Source organism: Haemaphysalis longicornis, unplaced genomic scaffold (assembly GCF_048455015.1).
Source record: "Haemaphysalis longicornis isolate Haplotype H1 unplaced genomic scaffold, Haemaphysalis longicornis Haplotype H1 scaffold_5, whole genome shotgun sequence".
Lineage (NCBI taxonomy): Eukaryota > Metazoa > Arthropoda > Arachnida > Ixodida > Ixodidae > Haemaphysalis > Haemaphysalis longicornis.
In genome coordinates this window covers 105,435,270-105,455,915 of record NW_027526385.1, presented here as the reverse complement: position 1 = coordinate 105,455,915, position 20,646 = coordinate 105,435,270, and the positions used below count along the sequence as shown (strand labels likewise).

General features: G+C 44.7%; 1 protein-coding gene across 1 annotated transcript in view; it reads left to right on the top strand.

Annotated features, from left to right (window-relative positions):
• The first annotated feature begins 13,128 nt into the window (after positions 1-13,128).
• The window catches only part of LOC144138660 (follicle-stimulating hormone receptor-like), a 144,529-nt gene continuing 137,011 nt past the window's right edge, over positions 13,129-20,646 (top strand). Inside the window, exon 1 of the mRNA XM_077671048.1 lies at positions 13,129-14,599. Coding sequence (XP_077527174.1) covers positions 13,329-14,599 — 1,271 coding nt within the window. The 5' untranslated portion in view covers positions 13,129-13,328. The remainder of the gene's footprint in view (positions 14,600-20,646) is intronic.

Here is a 20,646-nt window from a genome sequence, read left to right as displayed (position 1 = left end):
GCAAAAGCGATAACGGGCACCCTTTAAGTCTTAAATGGCATTATCGCGGTCTTCATAACTCGGAGCTGCTATCGAAACGCAGAAAAAATAGGAGGAGCGTTGCGCAGGTCTTCACTGTCTACCATGCGTAATGATGCGAACGGCAATTAAACTTCGCAGTTCGATATTTCTGAGTGCGGGTGTGCTAGAAGAATTCGGCCAGAAGAAACTGCGTGAAAACACAGTTTCGTCCAACTTATTATTAAAAACATGCCTGCTTACTGCAGCCACTAAAAAGTTAATCATTCAATTTGAATGTATTAGGCCACCGACATGAATAATTATTATCGCTCCACTTAATTTTGATCTCCTCGTACATTTACATCCTTGGCCACAAGAAACAAAAAAAGATAAAAAATATTAAAATATTCCAACGTCTTTTGCTACGCATAGCCATATTTGGCTGTAATAACTCACACCCTAGGCAAGCAGCACAGGAACGCTATTCTTTAGTAGACCTTTACGCTTTAGGATTGATGGCCTCTGCATTTCTGGAGATTTTTTTTTTTCATGAGAGAACGACGTTTCGTTCGATTGCCGGCCGTGGCGGCCGCTTTTCTGATGGAGGCGGAAAACAAAAACGACCGTGTGTATGAGATTTGGAGAACACTAAAGATCCCCAGGTGGTCAAAATGAATCCGGAGCCTTCCACTACGGCGTTCCTCATCGCCTGTGCAGCGATGGCGCGTTCAGCATCATGATGAACCAATCAATCCAAACGAGGGGGGTGTCCCGCTTGCTGTTTCGAAGCACCGATTCGCAATGTGGTCGGCGCAAGTTGTGGAGGTACCGAACGTCCGATACATGCTGCGCAATCTGGATGCTCGATTCATGGCCTTATTCTGAGTCTATCATCTACTCTATGTGGTTCCTTCACTCGGCTGAGTTGAGGATAACGGAACACCTTCGCACGCGAAAATCGCTTTCAAGGATCTCCTTGACCGGCGGTTCGAGCGTAGGAGGTATTCAGAATACGGGCTTTAGAATAAGCGCCCAAGCACAGGTTTCCTGGTGCGTTTGAAAACACGGCCAACATCTAAATGCAATGCTTTGTCAGCGCTGTGACCTTTCATCTATAGTTGCGCCTCTTCCACCGTGTCGCTGCCAAGAAAATTCGGTTTGCCGGTTGCATACCTTCGAATTTATTGTGGGTACTCCGCATTCCATGTTTCAATAAACACGCGTAAGGATTGCAGCAAGCGTGCGCGGCCTATATTGACTGACAGAAATAGTCCAATGTAGAGCCGCACGCAAACAGAACTTCGTCTGGTATACGCTGGGCCAGCAACTTGCTCAGCTGTGCGCAGCTGTGGAAATGGGGAACTAGATAAGTATACAGCGTCGCCTCAGTGAGCAGGCATCCGATCTTATGGCAGTGCGCAGTCTTAAATGTGCGAAAGCCCAGAACATGTCCGGTGCTTTTGCACCTCGCAGTCGATTGACGCCGCATTGATCGGAGGCTGTGCACTTCATTGCTCGTAGTTTTTGGCCCCCCCCGCCGCCCCCCCTCCCCCCTGTGTACAGGTGTACAGCACCACCCAAATGATTGGGGGGGGGGGTGCTGGCTGTTTTCCTGGTGCCCGTGAGTACAACACATTTCTTCTAACCCACCCTGTTAACGTATTCTTGTAATACGCATGTTACGGATTCCAGGTCTCCAACTGTTCGCGTCTTAGAATGAAGGTGTCCAACAGATTTCCCGGCAATTATTTGGGGCTCACGCCGGGAACAACTGTAGAGAGATCACCCTTTAACTGGTTCTGCGAAAGGGAATATAATAGTTCACCCTTTTGCTTTGCTTTTTAGGGGCGAAGCTCCTTAGGGCGTGGGTCTGTCCATCTTCGACGTATGTATGTAGCCACCTCTAGTTTAGTTCTTGGATTGTTTACTAGATGGTGTGGCTACCTCTAGTTTAGTTCTTGGATTGTTTACTAGATGGCGGTACTTGTATATGATGAAAAGATGCGCTTGGATTGTTTACTAGATGGCGTGGCTACCTCTAGTTTAGTTCTTGGATTGTTTACTAGATGGCGGGGAGCGTTGTAATAAAATCCGTTCGCTGTTAACGCGCGCTCGGAGTCGCCCGATGGATAAGGCTGCAGATGTGCGAGCCCGCGAGGCAGAAGCGCTCCGTGAAGCTGCGCGACGCCGCCGCCAAGATCCTGCCGTACGAGAGCGGGAGGCCGAAGCGTGTCGTCTGGCTGCGCGACGACGCCGCCAAGATCCCAGCGTTCCAGAACGAGAGGCCCAAGCGTCACGGCAACGGCGCGAGGACCCTGCCGTACGCGAAGCGGCACGGCTGCTGCGCGAAGAGGATCTCCAAAACGTCAGAGAACGGGAAGCGGCGAGAAAGCGCGCGTATCGGCAAGCAGACCCCGATGCAGTGAGAGCTCGTGAGGCGTCTGCAAAACGCATCAGGCGAGCTCAGCCCCAAGGTGCCGACGCGCGGTTTAAGCGAGACTTTCTAGACGTTACGTTCGGACACAGATGTAGTGGGCGAACTTTCACTGAAGAGTCACGGTTTTACCGATGATTTCCCCTCAGGAGCTTCGCCCACTCATCATCATTCACCCCGTGGATATACTGTGAATTTTTTGTCCATTCTTTCTTCGAGATTGTTCATTCTTTCTTCAAGAACTAAAATACGCCTCACCCAATTTCTCCCAGGCATCTTGTCATCGATGTCTGTTGAAGCGCAGAGATGTGCGGCAGGTTTTCACGGGAAGTGGTTGATACTTTCCGCTTCTTACGAACTCGTTCCTGGTTTCAGTATGTCCCCAAGTGCATTTCCAAAGCCCTGGGTTCTGATATTTCGGAATTCATGAATATCGTGTGCTATACATGCGGCACCATTGACAGGACGTCTAAAATAAAGTGAATAAAATGCGTTCTTTTTGGTGTTTAAATGTTTTTTTTACAAAGTGGCGCACTCATTATTAAAACATAGATCTGAGACCGAGATACTTTAGGAAAGGCCTAAAAACCACAGCGTCTTTTAGAACCCAAATGCAATAAATCGCTGCTCGGCAGACTGCACAGATTCTGTCGTTTAAGGTATACATATCTTGCCATTCTCTTTTGAGTATGAGGTTTAACGCGCCGACGCTACACAGCAGTGAGGCACGCCATAGTGGAGGGGTCCGGGTTAATTTCGACCACCTTTAACGTCCGCGGAAATCTCGAACACACGGGCGTTTTCGCTTTTCTCCTCCATGAATATTATTATACATTTCTTTTGGAAGAGCGGTGCCCGCGACCGCAAATCGAGCCCGCTTCTTTGGGCTCAGCAGCACAACGCCTTAGCCACTGAGCCACCGTTCTAGGTATCACGCCATTCTCAATGCAGTTACTCCCATTCCGTTGTGCTGAGCATGAGCCCCATGCCGTGCTTGTTTTCAGCGGTACATATAGCCTTTGTAGGTGCCGAATATGTGACAGGCAAGCCGACCCACCTGGACAACAAAATCTTACTTTCGTGAAACAGCAGACTGTGACCCATTGTAAATGGCGTGCATATTACTTTAGACCAATTACCTGACTTGAGCCCTCTTTTGAGTGCTTGTGGGTGTCTGCCTCATTTTTTACTACAAAGGTGTGTTATGCCGGGCTAAAGCTAGAGTTCACCGATGTGATATCCGTCATGTAGATGACATCGCCAGAAACTGTTCCATTGTCCCGGCGGCGCTAGGGTTAGAGCCCACGATCACACTGGCCCCAACGGGAGGTGTGACACGCTCTGTCAACTGGGCTATGAATTCAAGCATGTATAGCTCTACTAGCGCTCCTTATATCCTTCCCTATTCAGATGGTGCTGCGATCTAGGATAAGTAAAGCGAAGTAGTGCGTCATGACGCTAATGAACTCCGAAAGTTGGCGCCTCGATAGGGCAACGATCCATCGCCGATGCTGTGGGTGTGATGGTCCCGTGCATGGAGCACGAACGTATTCGTCCACCGTGGCCCCGCATAAGAAAACTGTTGCATTAAGGCAGAAAGACAACGACGCCGACTGGCGAATGTCGCTCTCCTGAGAGTTCGGTGCAACGAGAGACACACCAGCGGGGAGCGGAACGCCTTCAGGCTTTCACGGTCCCAGCTACGAACTCTGCCTCTCGCGTTCCACAAGCCGAGCTCGTCGCAGTGGAGGCGTCTGCCGTACACGCCACAGAGCAGGACCGAAGTGGTCGCACCTTTGCCGAAGCGACCCTCCAACAGCACGTCGCTAGGCTAGCGCACCCACAAGACTGCTTCCGACCCGCAAATAAGCCTCTTTTCGCAGTAGTTGACCGTGACTTCACCAAACAATTCCTTGATAACCCGTTCTGCTTCGCTCGCACGGTTTACGAGCGCCTGGTGTTGGAATTTGATTTACGCAATGCTCCGGCACTTGTACTCCAGTGTCTAATGTTGACGCGTCGAACCGTGCCTTACCAACAAAATATAAATAGCGATGTGCAAGTTCATATTGCTGCAAAAGAAACATTCAACTACTCCTGTGAAGGCACATTTCACTTTGGTGTTTTACCGACTCCTATGAAAGAGGGATCGAGCGCATTATTTTGTAGTTGTGTTTACCCCAGTTTTTCTGTACCCTTCCTACACTTTACCATCTACTGTTCGTACTGTCCTCATAACAGCGTAGCTCTTCGATTCAATTTGGGCTGAAAATTTGCTGTCATAAAAAAAATTCATTCAGTACTCAGCAGTCCTGCCTGAGTTTCCCTCACGCCGAGCGCATGCGTCAGGCTAGGCAGACATACAGAGTAGAGCTGAGCATTCGTGTTAACATAAACCTCAAAACATGCATGAAAACCACATGATGAATGATAAGGCGCTGTGAACAATGAGACCCCCGCCCCCCTCCCGATGTGTTTCTGGTAGTGTCGATCAATACGCCAAGCGCATGCGTAAGGCTAGGCAGGCGTACAGCATAGATATGAATATGCTGTATGTGCTCACGTTTACTGCGACAGCCTGGTAAGCCCGTATTGCTACATTTAGCGAATTTCCATAGTGTATAATCTGTGCAACCTGTGCGATCACGCAAAAAAATTACTAGTACTCATCAAATAAATCAACATCAATATTTCGGAGACTGCGATAGCGTTAAAATATAATGTAGATAAGTGTGAAGACAATATGGTAGGTTGTGTGGCAGGCCCGAAGGATGAATGTTTTTTTTTCTTTTCGCTGATGCCACCACTTGCAGACGTTACGCTTTGCCCTTGCTGTAATCAGTAATATTATGCATTATAAGGTTTCTTGGTGAAGCGCTACGCGAAACTGGAAAAATATTTTCAGCAGCTGGTATACAGCATATAGATTACCACAAGTGTGGGAGAAACCCGTTTATTACGATAACTAAATGCGGAAAAGTATGCAAATGAAGCCTATAGACAATATATGAAGAGGGTTGGGGGAGAATATGCGGGAAGTATAGAAAGAAAGTTTAAACAATTCTGGGACACTTAAATATGCTTACGTGGTTTGAAGGTGAATGCCTTGAGATTTTTAAATACAACTTTGCTGCCACATCGTGTTTCGCGCCTTATCTTCATTCTTCATCTTTAGACTGGAATTACTTTGTCCGGCAAACTGGCCGCCATTCACGCTGCAGCTTTTACATGTCCGCGCTCTCCTCCGAGTGTACTTACTCTAGGCACATGCTGCCTATATATTGGTCTAATTCTTGTTCCATTCTGGCACGGTCCCGGTCTAGCGCTGAGGTTATAGCACTTCGCTGCTGCTGTGGCGACATCGTCTCAAATCCGAGAAAAACCCAATTTATTTTCTCTTTACAGCGAGGGCCCTCTTGGCACCATTCATAATGACGTCGACCAGGACAACGGTGACTACTACTGCGTCACCTCTCGCCTCTGATGCGACACTTAAGGCTTCTCCCTAATAATTCGAAAGAAATGAGGACAGATACAAAAAAAAAGGAATACCGGGAGCGGTTTTGCTGGCGCTCCCTGCGCTGTTCCGCCTGAAGCGCCGAAAGCGAGACGAGGGAAGAGGATGGAGGCGGAAGAGGGAAGCGCAACAGCGGAGGGGCAGAGAGTTTGGCAGCGTCGTCGGAGCCGCGGCCGGAGCGCCTCGGGAAACGGCTCGGGTCTGCCGGAGAGTTCGGACGACCATGCTGCCGCCCCCGTGCGCTCCGCCCTCGTGGCTTCGCGTTTCGCTGCTCGTTATGCTTGTGCCGGCTGCCTCGCTTACGCGCGCCTCAGTGAATGGTGTCGAAGTTGTGTCTGCTGGGGACGTGCCTCAAGACGGACGTGCGGAGGAGATGTATGGATCAGAGGAATGGAGCATGAGGAGTACGGCGTTCAGGAGTAGTGCCCGTGGAGAAAACGGTTAGCCTCATATGTTTGTTTCAAACGTTGAGTTGAATGACAAAATTTGCCATTTTTTTAAAGTGGTAAACACTTTGTTAAAAGGATTGCTTTAAGTTCCGTCATTATAAAGTAAAAATGAAGCAACCTCACACTAACGCGTAAGACTTGAAGGTAGCGAAGCGGTATCCAAACTTCACGACCATCACGACGGTTGAAGTTTACGATGGCCGCCGATTTGCTTCTTCATCGCTGCCGCGACTACCTTGACTCCATCATTGTTGCTGTAAGTGTGAGCTTCCTCCATTTTTTTGGAAATGATAATGCTTGGATATCACCTTGAAGGGGCCTACGCTATGACCGCTATGACGTGTCTTTCTCGTTCCAAACAAGTGTTTCTATGATTGCAGCGAACGCCTGTTTTTGCGGTGATTGCGGCGAACTGCTGACACGAAAAATTAAGACTTGCTAAACAGCTTCGCGGTTAAAAAGTTGCGCGAGAAGGACGTGGGACTCGAAGAAAAGAAGACCTAAATACGAAGCGCTGCGTCTGTGCGCGTTCGTTTATGCTTATTTTCTCTGTTTTGCACTTTCGTCTAGTATTTTCCAGAGATAAAACAGTGAAAATATTCTTGTCGGCTTGTCTTTGCCACCGCTTTTTGCTGCTTGGTGTTGATGTTGAAGGAAAGAATGAAACTTACTGAAATTAAATAAAAATAGTGATTTTACCCTGAAATTGTTTTGTCATTATATCAGTTATCAAATCAACAATCAAAGGCGCCGCAATTTTAGAGGTTTTCTAACAACCCGAAGTTATTTAAGTGCCCTAAAGGTATATTCTCTAAAAATTATTTTGTGTCCACAAATGATTGCGACAGACATGTGTACGTATATGCACCACAAGCTTTCATAACGGGTTTGGTAAAGTTCCCACATTTTTCCACGTTGCTTTTTTAACTGCCCCATCAGGTATCCGAAACGTAGAACGTTTTCAGTTCAACGGCAACTTTTTTAATAGATTTCAACGTAGGAGCCGTGATATTTTGGGAAATGAATGTTCCGTGTTCAGCTCATCACGGCCATAGAAAAAAGCGTCACCGGAATAGTAAAAACATAAACCACCTGAAAGAAACAAACAAAATAATTAGGTGTGTACATTTTGGAAAAATGTCGGTTGCAGAAACAACAATAAAATAAAAAAAGGCTTACTTTACGTAAACGGTATTGCACTTCAGCGTAAGGTTTTTATTTGTCAAGATATAAAAACTACATAACTGCGAATGTGTTCATAAAAATGATTAACCTCCAAGGTTGTTATGAGTGTTTTTTACAGCTGCTATATTTTCTTTGTAACGCTTATGCCGTTATTCTGCCTTACATTGCACTTTGCAGTCTGCAGAGAAACTTCCTCAAAACGTTGTTTTTAATGTTTATTACTTGGTGACAAAATATTTCACCGACACTACACTGCTGAGGACGGTCAGTGTAATGGTTTTTCACGGTTTTAGGTCATCTGTTGGTCGAGTAGGTTAAAAACGACAAACGTTTAGAGACAACCAGAAAGGAAGTAGCGGTAGGTGAGAAGAATTATATCGGAATTTTTTATTGTTATTCGCTCTCAATCTAGGCCCCAAGAAAGTTACACTGGGCCCTCTACTCAGTGCAACCCTTAGCAATAGAAGTTCACGCTGTTATGCAGAATGGTTACCGGATGAGGCGTTTTGATGTTCGTAACTGCTGACCTGTTCTATATAACTTTGTTTTATTTTTTGGGGTGGAGGTCGTATTTCGACGAATGCCATTCCACAAATACTTTGAAAGTGACGAGTTCATATCAGAGGGCAGCGTTCTGAGTAAAAACATTTGCTGGATGCATTTCAAAATTTCTTGCTTGCTTTGTTTCGCTACCCTGTAAACAAAACATTCAAAATTTTGTGAATTGGCAGTGTTGTGGAGTTACGGCAGCACAGGCGAATGCGTGTATTTATAACAATGAACACGGCCGCGGAGGCTCAGTGGCTAAGGCGCTGTTCCGCTTAACACGAGGGTGCGGGTTCGGTTCCCGGCCGCGGCGGCCGCTTTTCTGATAAAAGCGAAAAGAAATGCAAAAAAAACTCCCGCGGTTACGAGACTTCGACGCATGTTAAAGATTCCCAGGTGGTTAAATTTAATCCGGAGTGCTCCAATACGGCGCGCCTCATCACCGTCGTTGCGCAGCGCGTTAAACCCCACAATAAATCAAATGGATACCAATGGGGTTGAATGTTCACCACCAAAAATTCATTGCTCCTTGTATATCCCTACATTTATAGTTTCAAGTACGATGAGAACCATCGGGCCAGCCGTGTTCCCTATTCTGTTTGTGTGACGACAGCATTCAGAATAGATGCCATGAGCTGAATGAAATTTTTGCATGAATTCATATGCTGCCAGATACGTAAAAACAGTCAATCCTACGTCCGAAGCAGCGCAAGTTTTGTGCACAAGTAGGTTACAGCTGCAAACATGCCAAATTATTGCAGAAAATAGTGTAAGAATGACGAACAGTGGCGTTATCGGCCAACGTAGTTTATTTTAATAAAATGACACTTCTACACGTATAGACGAACTCTACGCACCAAAGCACCCAGATGTTTGTAACCGTGCAAGGACATTTTCAAGAAACGTCGACTCGCGCTCGCCTATGTTCTCTGATGTGCAACCCAAATGCTTGAAGTATTGGAGTTCTTTTTACAAACAAGCACCACAACCACACGCAACGTAAAGCAGCCGAGTGCACATGTAGAGCTGTTGTTGGTTACTACAGGTTTCAAAACGATTTACGTTAGACATAATATAGGAAGGGGTGTGGGAACATATATTTTTATGTGTGTGTGGGTGTGTGTGTGTGTATGTCTTCGTGTGCGTGCGTGCGTATCGTGCGTTTCGGAACAAATGAACTGAACCAGCACCGTTAGCAATTATATATTGCTTCTTTTATCGCCTCTAGAGGGAGCGAATAGCCAATTTTTTATACGTAGGCATGGTATTTAACACGTAGCGAAAATACTACTTACGATCCAAATGGTATGACAGTTTCTTTAAACAATTTTTTAATATAATTGGTAATGTTGTATCTCGAGTACCTTTCGAAGTTAAAAAGAATGTGATAATAACCCAGGTTATTCTAATTTGGTACGATAACACAATTGTGACGTTGGGTTTTCATTTACAGGCCAATAATGATACCGTAATACTCGCTGAAATATCCGTTTGGGGGCAGTGGGATTTTCTTGATTCTGAAGGCTTTGACTTTTCTAAGTGCATTGCGGAGTGTGCGAAGAAAAGCAATAGGTGATTCCAGTTATGCAGGCCCATGAAAACTACATTTATTTAGTTTATAGAGACGCTTTTCGTCTTGTTATTACGATGTTATTGCTGAGGTCGATTCTGCGAGCATGAAGTTTTGCTTCACAATGTTAGCTTGAAAATACTAGAGCGTGCGTGACTGACAATTCGCATGGCGCTGTGTTCTGCATGGTTTGTGTTTTATTCTTTCAGTTGTCTGTTATGTCTGCTTTCTATAGCAAAGCTTTACGTTTGATACCACAATAGAGAAAAGTGACTGCTGGCTGCACTACACATTGCACTAATCGTAGCTGCACTTAGGTTAGGAGACTACAAGTGAACTCTTGCAGCATAATCGAAAGAGTGAGGTATAAGAGCCATGCGGAGTTATTCCTGCAATGTCCTAGGGCCATGAAGGTGCCAAATGAATGGAAAATGCGAAGATGATCCTAATTCGCAAAATGGCGATTCCCACGACCTTGAAAATTTCATAGACTTCCAGAAATGTAGGGAGAAGTCTCCTTTTAAGAGAAAGTTCTCAAACATACATCGTGCTAATGGAATAAACCAGGTAATCAAAAATGTATAGAGTATTAGGAATTTGTATATGTGGTCTTTGTTGATTACCAAAATGCATTTGATTCAGCGAAAACGTCGGCCTTGGTTAAGAATTAAGGGATCATGAAATAAGCAAGCCCCTACGTAGCACTGTTCCCGGATAATTCCGAAGATTGCACGAGTGCAATTCTCCTACGCAGGAGGACTAACATATTCTACATCAAAAAGGGTGTCGTTCAAAAACTTTCAATAACACCGCAGTTCTTCACACTCAGTAAATAGGCAGAAATCAAGAAACTTAATTTTGAGATACTTGAAGTGTTTAATGTTTGCCGATGGCTTTGTCGTACTCATCTAGTCCCGCCAAAGTGGCGCAACCTAATTTTTCAGCTGCACTACAAGCGCCTGGCTGCGCGGTTAAAAAAAACACAAAGTTGTTGTTAAGCAAGATAAAATATTGACGCAAAGAGGTTGCCTCGTCACCATGGTGTGCGCATGTTTTCACTCACAATATTTACCGTCAATTTTTTCTTCGCCAGTGTTTTGAGGTACCCAGGTATTTTTTTCAACTCTGGCTTTGTGTAAAGTTTCGGTCTCAAAGTTTGTGTGAAGCTAACGCTGATTTCTCAGTGTTCTCGTTGTTCAAATATGAGGTAGCGCTTCAAACCAGTACCTTGCAATTGGCGCATACTGATGCTTTTTTGTTCGAAGTTTAATGGCGAAACCTCCTGTCTTCTGTATTCCGTTACAGCCGCGAGCTTCTCCACGTGCTGATTAGCTGTCGGCAAGTGTTGTACCAAATGTTTTAACTTCGGCCTTGCTCCCAATGTACGCGATAGTAATTGGCCGTTCTCTGCAACTGGTTCTAACAATACTATTATAGCTATACGCCACTAAACTGGTGTAACAAGTTGAATTCCTCACTTTGCTTCGAAAACTCGTCATCAATGCTGTTCACAACCTTAAAAGAATAATAGTTTTGAGTCTGTACCATCGTGTCAGAGGCGCTTCTGGGTGCAACATTTATCGCTCTCAATCTTATGGTTGAAAAATAGACTCACAGTGCTGTCTGTCATTGCATTGCAACTTGTTGAAGAGTCTTAAAGCTAAAACTCTCCTTTCATCGCTCGTTCATTCGTTCAAAAACTAAGGCAGCCACAAGCAACACACGGAATAAATCACTGTGAGAGGGACTATTCATTGGTATTCATGGAGACAGGCTCGAAAATGACCACACTTTTACTCTGTGGTGAAGGGTTAGCCAGACTTTCAATAAACCAACGCCCGTCCTACTTAGGCTTGATAATTAAGTCAATTTTGTCTTCCAGGTGTCGCTCGAGCTTTCCGAACCCTGTGCCAGTGTAAGGTGAGCCGTACACTCAAAATCAGACCCGCTTTAACCTCGTAGACAGTAACTGTAGAGAAATGGATGGTGAAATTACCGAAGACTGTTTGGCAACCGTCTAAGTTATTTCCAGAATTTTAAAATTAAGGGAGCGCCACCTCTTCTCGCGGTTTTCTTCTCGCCAATTATCCTTTTGAGACAACGCAATATTTTTTGTGAAATCGAGCAGATGCTGCTGCAGTAAATGTATGCAATAGTACTCTAATTGTAACAGTGGAGTGCAAAAACCTGCAGAAAATGAATAAGCTCTCCAAACCTCTACTGTGAGAAAGGATAAAAAGTTCCGTCATCATTTCTTTATCATGGTGCAGCTAGACTACTAGTGGAGGCAGCATGTAGAAATCCTACTCCCCAAAAAACTACAGCTCACAAGTTTTTTTTTTTGTTAAAGCTTCGGAAACTACGTTTTCGTTCTCAACGATACGCGGCAACTAGTTCTTGTTGCTGTTCCGGTTCAAATCCGAGGGTTAAACACCCACGTCCAAATTGGGAAACATTACAGTTGTGTAATAGCACTAGGGGGGTAATTTCATAGACACGTAAAAATTGTCCTTGTGAATTACGTTACGCAAGGTACATTCAGTAACCCACTTTCCACCTTTAAAGATAAGAGGAGGCCTGCCCTTTAAAAAGCATAAACAAGCTCATAGCCGTTCCAACTCATGCTCTTCTATGGTTTCGGATTCAATGGTATTTTACGTCTGCTATGGTCATGAAGTCGGAGGTGGTTGTTTTAACTTGTACTTTACCCCCGAGATTATATAGAGTAATAGCGACATTTTCAGTTATTTTTAGCTATACGTTAGTTAGAAATTTAAAATCGTGATTTGGTCGCGTATCTTACCCCACTTATTTCACTTTTGGCGAAATTTTTACCATAAAACTTGTATTATACGCACTTACACCTTGCTATTATAAGTTGCGCTGCTTTTAAAATGTACCAGTATTTCAATGGATCCATTTACAAAGTTCGAACTTCGGTGTGAATCTGTATAGACGTAGGCGTAGTAGGTCGTAGGCCGATGCCAATAGTTATTGGGCATGACGCTTAACTGGAGAGGCGAGGCAACGGGTCAAATTCTAGGAGGAACGGCTGATTGGCTCTGGCAAATGGGGCGTTGGCACACACTTTCAACGCCGTGGTCATCGAGTGGTCGGCTGTCCACAGAAAAACGATACGTACCCGTTACTCAGAGAGTGCAAATGTGAGAGAGGTGGACTGCTGAAATCGTGAAACCATGGCGCATACATACAACTGAAATTACTTTGCTAATCGCTATCCAAGCGAGAAGTCAACGCAACGCCTTCGTGTGTCTGTTTGTGCCGATATATTTCTATAGTACTCCGAAGAACGGACGGCGCAGCTTTTTGGATTTGGGATTTCATGAATTGAAGTGTGTAGCATTGGCATATGGGTAATTACAGAGCACTGAACTCTGTCTTTTCTGGTTTGTTGCAGGGGTTCCCATGACTGATTGGAACATTGTGCCCCGCAAAGACGTGCTGCTCGTTAGAAAAGGCCCTGCAGACTTAATTACTTCTCGCGATATTTACCAATCTGCAATTCCGCCTCCGGCCAAGAACAAGAAACTGTGGCAAAAAGGCGCCCAGAAGAAAAGATTATCGTCGAATCGTCAAAATGTTCGAAGCAGAGATGCTGAGTGGTTGATGAAGAAACATGACCTTCTTCGTGAAGAAGGCAACATCGGTGTTACCAATATAAAGAGCAAATTGGAAACGAAACGCGATGTTATTTATCAAAAACGTCAGGTGGGGGCGACAATTTCTTCAGTAAAAATTGCGAAACTCCTCGACGTAAGAGAGCCAAGAAAATACCCAACATCCCTGAGTAACTTCGGAAATCCAGATACAGATCGCACTACGCCTCGTTCATACGCCATGTTTCCACCCAGCATCGTAGAGAATACCTTTGGCCCAGATTCACCAAACTCCTTTCCATTTAAATGGCAGGAATCAAAATCTACTGAACAAGAAATAAGGCGTTACAGTGACTCGAGCCAAAAAAATTTAAGTTTGATGACGATAAAAAAAGAAGTATTTGTCAACAAACCTAGTCACAGAAAGGACAAAAAGATTGGTACAGGATCGGTGACCACTTCCGGTGTTAAGAAATCTTTCACTCAATTTGAACCGTGGAACAACCCTTATAGAACAAGGAAAACACAGCCCGTTTCTGATGAAAGGAGTTTCCACGGCCTTTCAGAAGGTCCGAAAGATCAGCGGAACAAGAATCACGCCGACGGTTTGCTGCTTCGAGAAATGCCAGTTCCATTTGGTCTATCACACAACCACGAGTGGAAACGCACAGAAAAAACAAGCGGTCCAAACATATCCACCACACGTGGCCCTATACCCGCAGACTTCCATATTCCGGCTCAGCAGAAAGAAATCTTGTACACAATTGACACGGATACCAACTCTAAACAAGTACTAATGCGGAGGAAAAGATTTCCTAGAATCCCGCGCAGGCCTGCACGAGCGATACGAATGGCTCTGCAGGAGCGAAGAGCCATTGGTGAAAGAAGGCGCGTTTCTGGAGCACTGCCGCCATCGAGTGACCAGAGGGTGTATGGAAGGAATCTGACAGTCACAGCGACACCAAAACCTAGAGATCATCCTCCCGAGGTACCGTCAAAAAAACATGGACGGCCGCCCGAACGAGGTTTCGCCGCGTTTACCGCTCTTGGAGGCACGAGAGGTGGCGTAGACTTTCCCTTGCCATTCACGGAGTCAGTTCGTGTTGACGGTTGCCGCTGCGTGGAATACAACGGTCCGAGCGGCTCTTCGGGAAGCACCAAGACTACGCCAGTGGCATCGAACGACTTAGGCGGAGAACCGCGGGCTGCCCTGGAGTGCCACTGCGTAGGGGCTGCTGTGGAGGACGTGCCTAGAGATCTAGGAAGTGACGTCGCAAAACTGTGAGTGTATTAGCGCTGACGTTATTTTACGCGTGGCAATTTTTTTAGAGTGCAGTCGGCTACTTTGTCGGTGCAATGTTTTAGTCAGGGCTTTTCAATAATGAACCTTTAAGAAAGTAAACAATTAGGCTAAGCAGGGGAGACCAATGGTGAGGGGCACAAAAGCGCTGTATTTCAAACAAAACTATATGGTATTGCGCAAGTTGGTATTCATCTGTGGGGGGCATTACAGCTAGAAGGTAGACAAAGACTAAGAATGAGAAGGAACACGGGGCAAGCGCTGTAATGCGTGACAAGGCTGAGTACCAGCTGTGGAACAAAAAACAGTACTTGCGGAGGGAAGCGCAGAAGTGCAACATTTCTTGAATATAGGTTGCGCTTTTTTTGGTCAAAGAAGCGTCTTTTGTGGCTGTGGTGGAACTGAGTGACTTGCCAAAACACCCTTTTTTCAAAGTGAAACCAATTAATTTGTGCGTTTCTGGCACCGCACATTGCAGGGCATTGGTCTTTTGCGGTTTTTTAATATTCTTTTTTCATTTGATGTTATCTTTATTTTTTCTGGCTTTTATTTGGTTCCGTATTTTCTCTCAGGTAATTGGTAGTTTCGCTGAGTGTGAAATATTGAGAGTTCGGTCAAAGCAATTTCGGCAGCGTTTTGTGATGACTTGAGCATTATTACAATCGGTACATCCTCTCACATCTTTAAAAGAACAAAATCGCTACTCTTTCTGGACAGTTATTGCGGCATTGTGTGCTATCGAGAGTAAAACCAATATGTTATTCTCCTTTTAGTTTTATGTGTCAATACGCGACACTGAATGTAAAAAAGGTCGCGTGAACATTGTTTTTGTCGTTTTTTTTCTCGAACCTCTCTTTCTCGCAGGGGTGAACTGCGTACAAATTCAAATATTGTGAAAATTTAGAGTGGTAGTAATGTGCCAGCATTCCAGGTGAACTTCTGACCCGGTACCCCTCGTCCAGATTTGCCAAAACCTAAAAGTAATACAGTGTTACAATACCTAAAGAAAACCATCTTCATTCTTAAAATACGGTTCCAAGGGGGTATTCACGCGATAGAAACCTTTTAGGTTGCTGCGAAACGTTCTCCGCGATTCGTCCTTAAGATATAAAAGTCCACTCAGCGGGCGCTTGCTTGTGAGCCCTAAGTAGCATACACAGGTAACGCTCGTCCTTACAAGGACATCCCGGTGCGTAAGCCAGTTGCTGCAGGTCACTGGCAAACGTGATAGCATTTATCTCAGCTACGATAGCATGTAATTTGGTTCGGAGGGAAAGCTATCAAGGTAGAAATAAACACACATCATCAATCTAAACATGGTTTCTTAGTCCCCTATCACTTCTAGAGTCTGCAATGCAGCCTGAACTATGTAATTGCGAGTACCTGGTGCCCGTAGAAAAAAAAAATCTTAAGGCCTAAACGACAAGCCACCTTTTCACAGTGACAACATAATAGACGTAAATTAAAATGCAACACGAATCAAGGTATGCGGAACATCACTGGTAACACAAAAACAAAACAAAACTTTTCCGTCTCTTCACACATCGGCAAACAGAGCAATTGAAACTGGGACCTGATCCTGGATTGTGTACATTGTGCCCTTAGGAAATAAGTAAACGCACATTCAACTGCAGTTTCGTGATCAATAAACTAATTTTTATTAAACTCAAGTGAAAATAAGGGCACATCCTAAGCTCTAACTGGCCACGAATTGATGTCTAGATAATGCCTGTTTGTATTCGCACGAAGCGAAAGTTTACAAACGTTAACACTATCCTTTTACATTCTTTATACACCTATACATTTAAGCGCGACAATTATTCAACTAAGTGAGCCCGGCTTTCAACGCACCCCCTCTGTATTGTACACAAAATCTAGAAAAAGGTATTTTAATGTCCACCGCACAAATTACGGAAAACAGATGTTGATATTTCACTGATCGTCAACCCTGAACGAACTGTAAAAAGAGCATCACTAAGAAGTGATAAAGGAATCTTGTAGTGATTTACATACAATTTCTGTAAACCGTGCAAAAGTGTACGTAGGAATATGATTAAGTCATTTTCTGTTTTGCGTCATGTGTATAGTGCAACTGTTTCTTACCACGCATATTTTTATACTCAGGCATACTTGGTTTGGTGCAACGCACATTGTACTAACGTATGCATTTTTTTTTTTTGTCTTTCCTTTGTTGTTTTGTTTCGTCAAGTATTTTATTTGTTTTTTTAATCTCACACAAATTATGCACACCACATCATTCTTGTTGCAGAGCCTGGTATTGTTTGCCTTCGTTATTTATATCACAGTTCCTTGTCCGCGAGCAGCTGCCTTATGCAAATTTACTGTGTGGATTTTAAAGGCGATACTCTTTCTTGGGCTACTAGTCAACTGGAAAATTTTGGTCTGTCTGTCTGTGACTTGATTGAGCCAGCCAGCCAAAGTAAAACCGATGTTGTGCAATAGTCTTATATACACACAGCTAAATGTAAACGTATAAGTCCGGTGTTAATGTTCGTACTTGTCAACATTGTTCAACAAGAACAAGACACTACACAAATATAGGGCAGAAAATCAATACATGAATGGCATTTGCAGAGTTTCTTTATAAAAAAAATTACGATTGCTTGCTTTTTGCGATAGCAAATAAAATACTAAATCAACTGCGCAAACCCTCGCCTGCTGCTGCCCGCTCTACCACCCGGGATTCAAATAAATCAAAAGGCAAGAGCGACGAAAAATTCGACTAGATAGGTTTCGCGTTGCGCTTGGAACGCTCGTGGAGCAGAACAACGTTGTTCTATATACGTTGTAATCGGGTGCCTCGACTCACGCGTGTCTCCCCCGTACGGCAGCGCTGGCATTGAGGTATTCGATTTGGTGCAGTGGAACGCGGTAAATTTAAATGGACTTGAGCAAACCTGTAGGGTGTTATCTTGGAAGGAACGAGATTGGAGAGGAACAGCATGAGAGGTGAGCGGGAAAAAGAAGGGATGCATTAACTTGCCAGGGGTGCCAGCCGACTATCCTTTTCCGTTGACGTTTGCAACGAAAGGAGCAGATACGAGGCAAATTCTGTAACAATCCGCGCTTCCCCCTGTGTGCCTTCTAGGGGGCACGCACCCACGTCAAGCCCTTTGTGGGTTTTTGACCGCGCCCCAAAGCATCCCCGGACGTTTGAATGAACTGATTTGATTTGATTTGATTAATTTGGAGGCGTTAATTAGCCAATGAAGACCACTGACTTTTGGCTTTGCTGGGCCTGTGTTTTAAGCATTATAATTTTTACGTCCTATACATTGTGCTAAAACAGAGAATGAGCTCAGTGTGCTTTTTTACACTGATTTAAATCTTTTCCGCAAAGCCTTTATAATACCAGTGAACAACCACACTCATGGCATAACCTGTAGGAATGCCTTTGGTGAATGACTGGGTGATAAAAGTTCTTACGGTGGCCTTACTCGGCTCTCTGTGTCATCAAACAAGTGAGAACAGGATGACCACGATTGAGGCAGACAAAAGTGAATTTTATGTTCCGATAATTTTTGTCTATTTAAATGGTGGACAAACCTGACGTTGTAAATAGTGCAAAAGATGACGGCGCAAAGACCACACGTACAAAATATTTCTCTGTGATAACTGCTATCCAATGACACAATGCAAACACAATATGCCGAGGGCCGGCTGGAGAGCTCCAATTTCATTGTCCGGAAGGCGGCACGCGACAAGGTAAGGGCTTGTCTGATCGATATCACGGAAACTGGACTTGGGGAATGTGCCCTTAATTGATGTCCGACGCTCTTCAGTGCTGCGGTATCTGTCAAGTTGCAGAAGAACGGCGTAGTTTGCTGGTCTTGTTTGTTTGTCGGCAGTTACGGCATTATCAGTATTTTGGGGGCAGTCCAAAAGTTTTTTGCGACTTTGCAAAAAAAAAGTAGTCAGCTGCTTGGGAGTAATGAGGCGAACGAAACATCAACTAAAAATTGGCCGCGGATGTGTTAACTACACTGCACATGTCGTCGAGAGATGATAGCATTCTGCCACCGCTGCCAAGTAAATGCCTCTCTTCTTCGCTTAACCACCTCTCATGCTCTTTCCCTGTCGGATCGCTCCTCCCACAATAAATACGAAGGAGCTTTGCTAAAATTACTTCAAATCAGCGGCATTACGCTGCTCAGTCCACCAAGTGAAACTTTGTGTTACAGCTGAACTTGGAATACTTGAAGCACAGTCACGAGGCCCAGCCTCCCGTAAGCTTTTTTTGGGAGTTCAAAAAATTTTGAATACGAACATTTTACTCGCTATCGCGAATATCGAGCACATATTTAGTTTCAATTATTAGAACAATTCGAGTACCAGTTGTGCATAGATGATTTTTTCAAACATAGCCTAACATTTTCTTTTTACACAACAGTTTTGACAAGGATAAAACATGTTTTCAGATTTAGTGGTTCGGTAAAGTTCTGGCTAAAAACGTCGTTTTCGGGAATTTTTAATGATGATTGTTCGGTTTAACGCGCCGACGCGATGCAGGCGATGATCCCGCCGTAGTGGAGGGCTCCGGATTCATTTTTACCAACTGGGGATCTTTAACGTGTGCCAAAATATAGCACACACGGGCGTTTTTGCTTCTCGCCTCCATCAGTAAAGCGGCCGCCACGGCTGGGAGTCGAACTCGCGTCCAGGAATTTTTTTTTGTTTTGGTGGGATGGCTGAGTCAAGTTACAGACAGACAGACAGACAGACAGACCAACCGAAAGGCAGACAGGCAGTACAAAATTTTCTTGTCTAACTAGCCCAAGAAACACTACCGTCTTTAAGACAGGCATTCGTAGCACGTGGACCACGAGGAAGTGCGGGAGAGAGTACAATGTGGAAAATGCAGCCCCGCAAATTAACTTTTTTGTAAAAGTGAGTATCCTGGAGTATTCATCGAAGGTACCGTATACTCTTCGAAGAGTGTCCACGTCGTAAAAAGAAACGAAGGTCATGCGCTTTCTGTAGTTTATTTGCTTGTTTATCGCGATTATCTTCATTTTAGTACCTGCGCCTCAATGCACAAGTACCATGCCGTTGTCGTCTCAGTTTTGTAATTGTTTTTATGCTTTTCGGAGCGTGTTCGAGAGCGCTTTACGAGTAGGAGCCTTAATAGCCGTTCCCAAGGGCCTTGTCTGTCGTAAACCGAGGCCCTCGTAAAAGACCACCGGTGGCTCACACCCTTGTTTCTGAATGGCTCGCCATCGTCGCCTAGGCCATTTACTTCTTCGTTGCCCTGCGGCTGGGCCTACCAAGCGCAAAAACTGCCCCGTACACTACCACGTGCCTCACTTTCTCATTCAACAACGGGAACCCTGTATCGCCACCCTATGGAGAAACTACCTGTACTCAATGTTGTGGGGAACTCGGCGCCTAAGGAGAACATTGTTCTCGACCACGTTTGCCCGCATTTCGTTCCTAAGTGTTTTGGTTTCTTCGAGAAATGCGTGTAACAAAAAGTAGCTTGAAACCAACCTCAGCTACTAATACTGAGATAACGAGCGCATATTTAAACAACCACCTACTGGAATTGCAGTGGCTGCTGCTACGACAAGAGAAGATGACTGGAAGTCGAGGCAATGAGCAAACTTAAAATTTTAAATAATAAAAAAATGGTAGGGGCATACACATGGGCGCACATATATAGAAAAACGCCGATATATACCTCAGGTTGTTTCACTGCCCGTTTGCAAACAACGTTTTTGCATCGTTTCGCCATCTTGTTGCCCACTTCCGTCGCAGTTCAACGGAGCGCAATTCTTGCTGAAAAGGCACCAAGTAGCCTCATTTGTCTTGGTGTACAATATCTAATAATTACAAAATGCGGAGGAGACAAACGCGGTTATGTTCTTAGTTAGCTCTGTCTGTTCAATTTTCTATGTGTAATATAGTTTATCTGGGCGTATTGTGGGCACAGCCATCTTTCGCGGTGCTTAGAGCAGCAGAAACGGCTGCAGGGCCTACAGAGAGTACAGCAGCGCTGCGCGCAAAACCC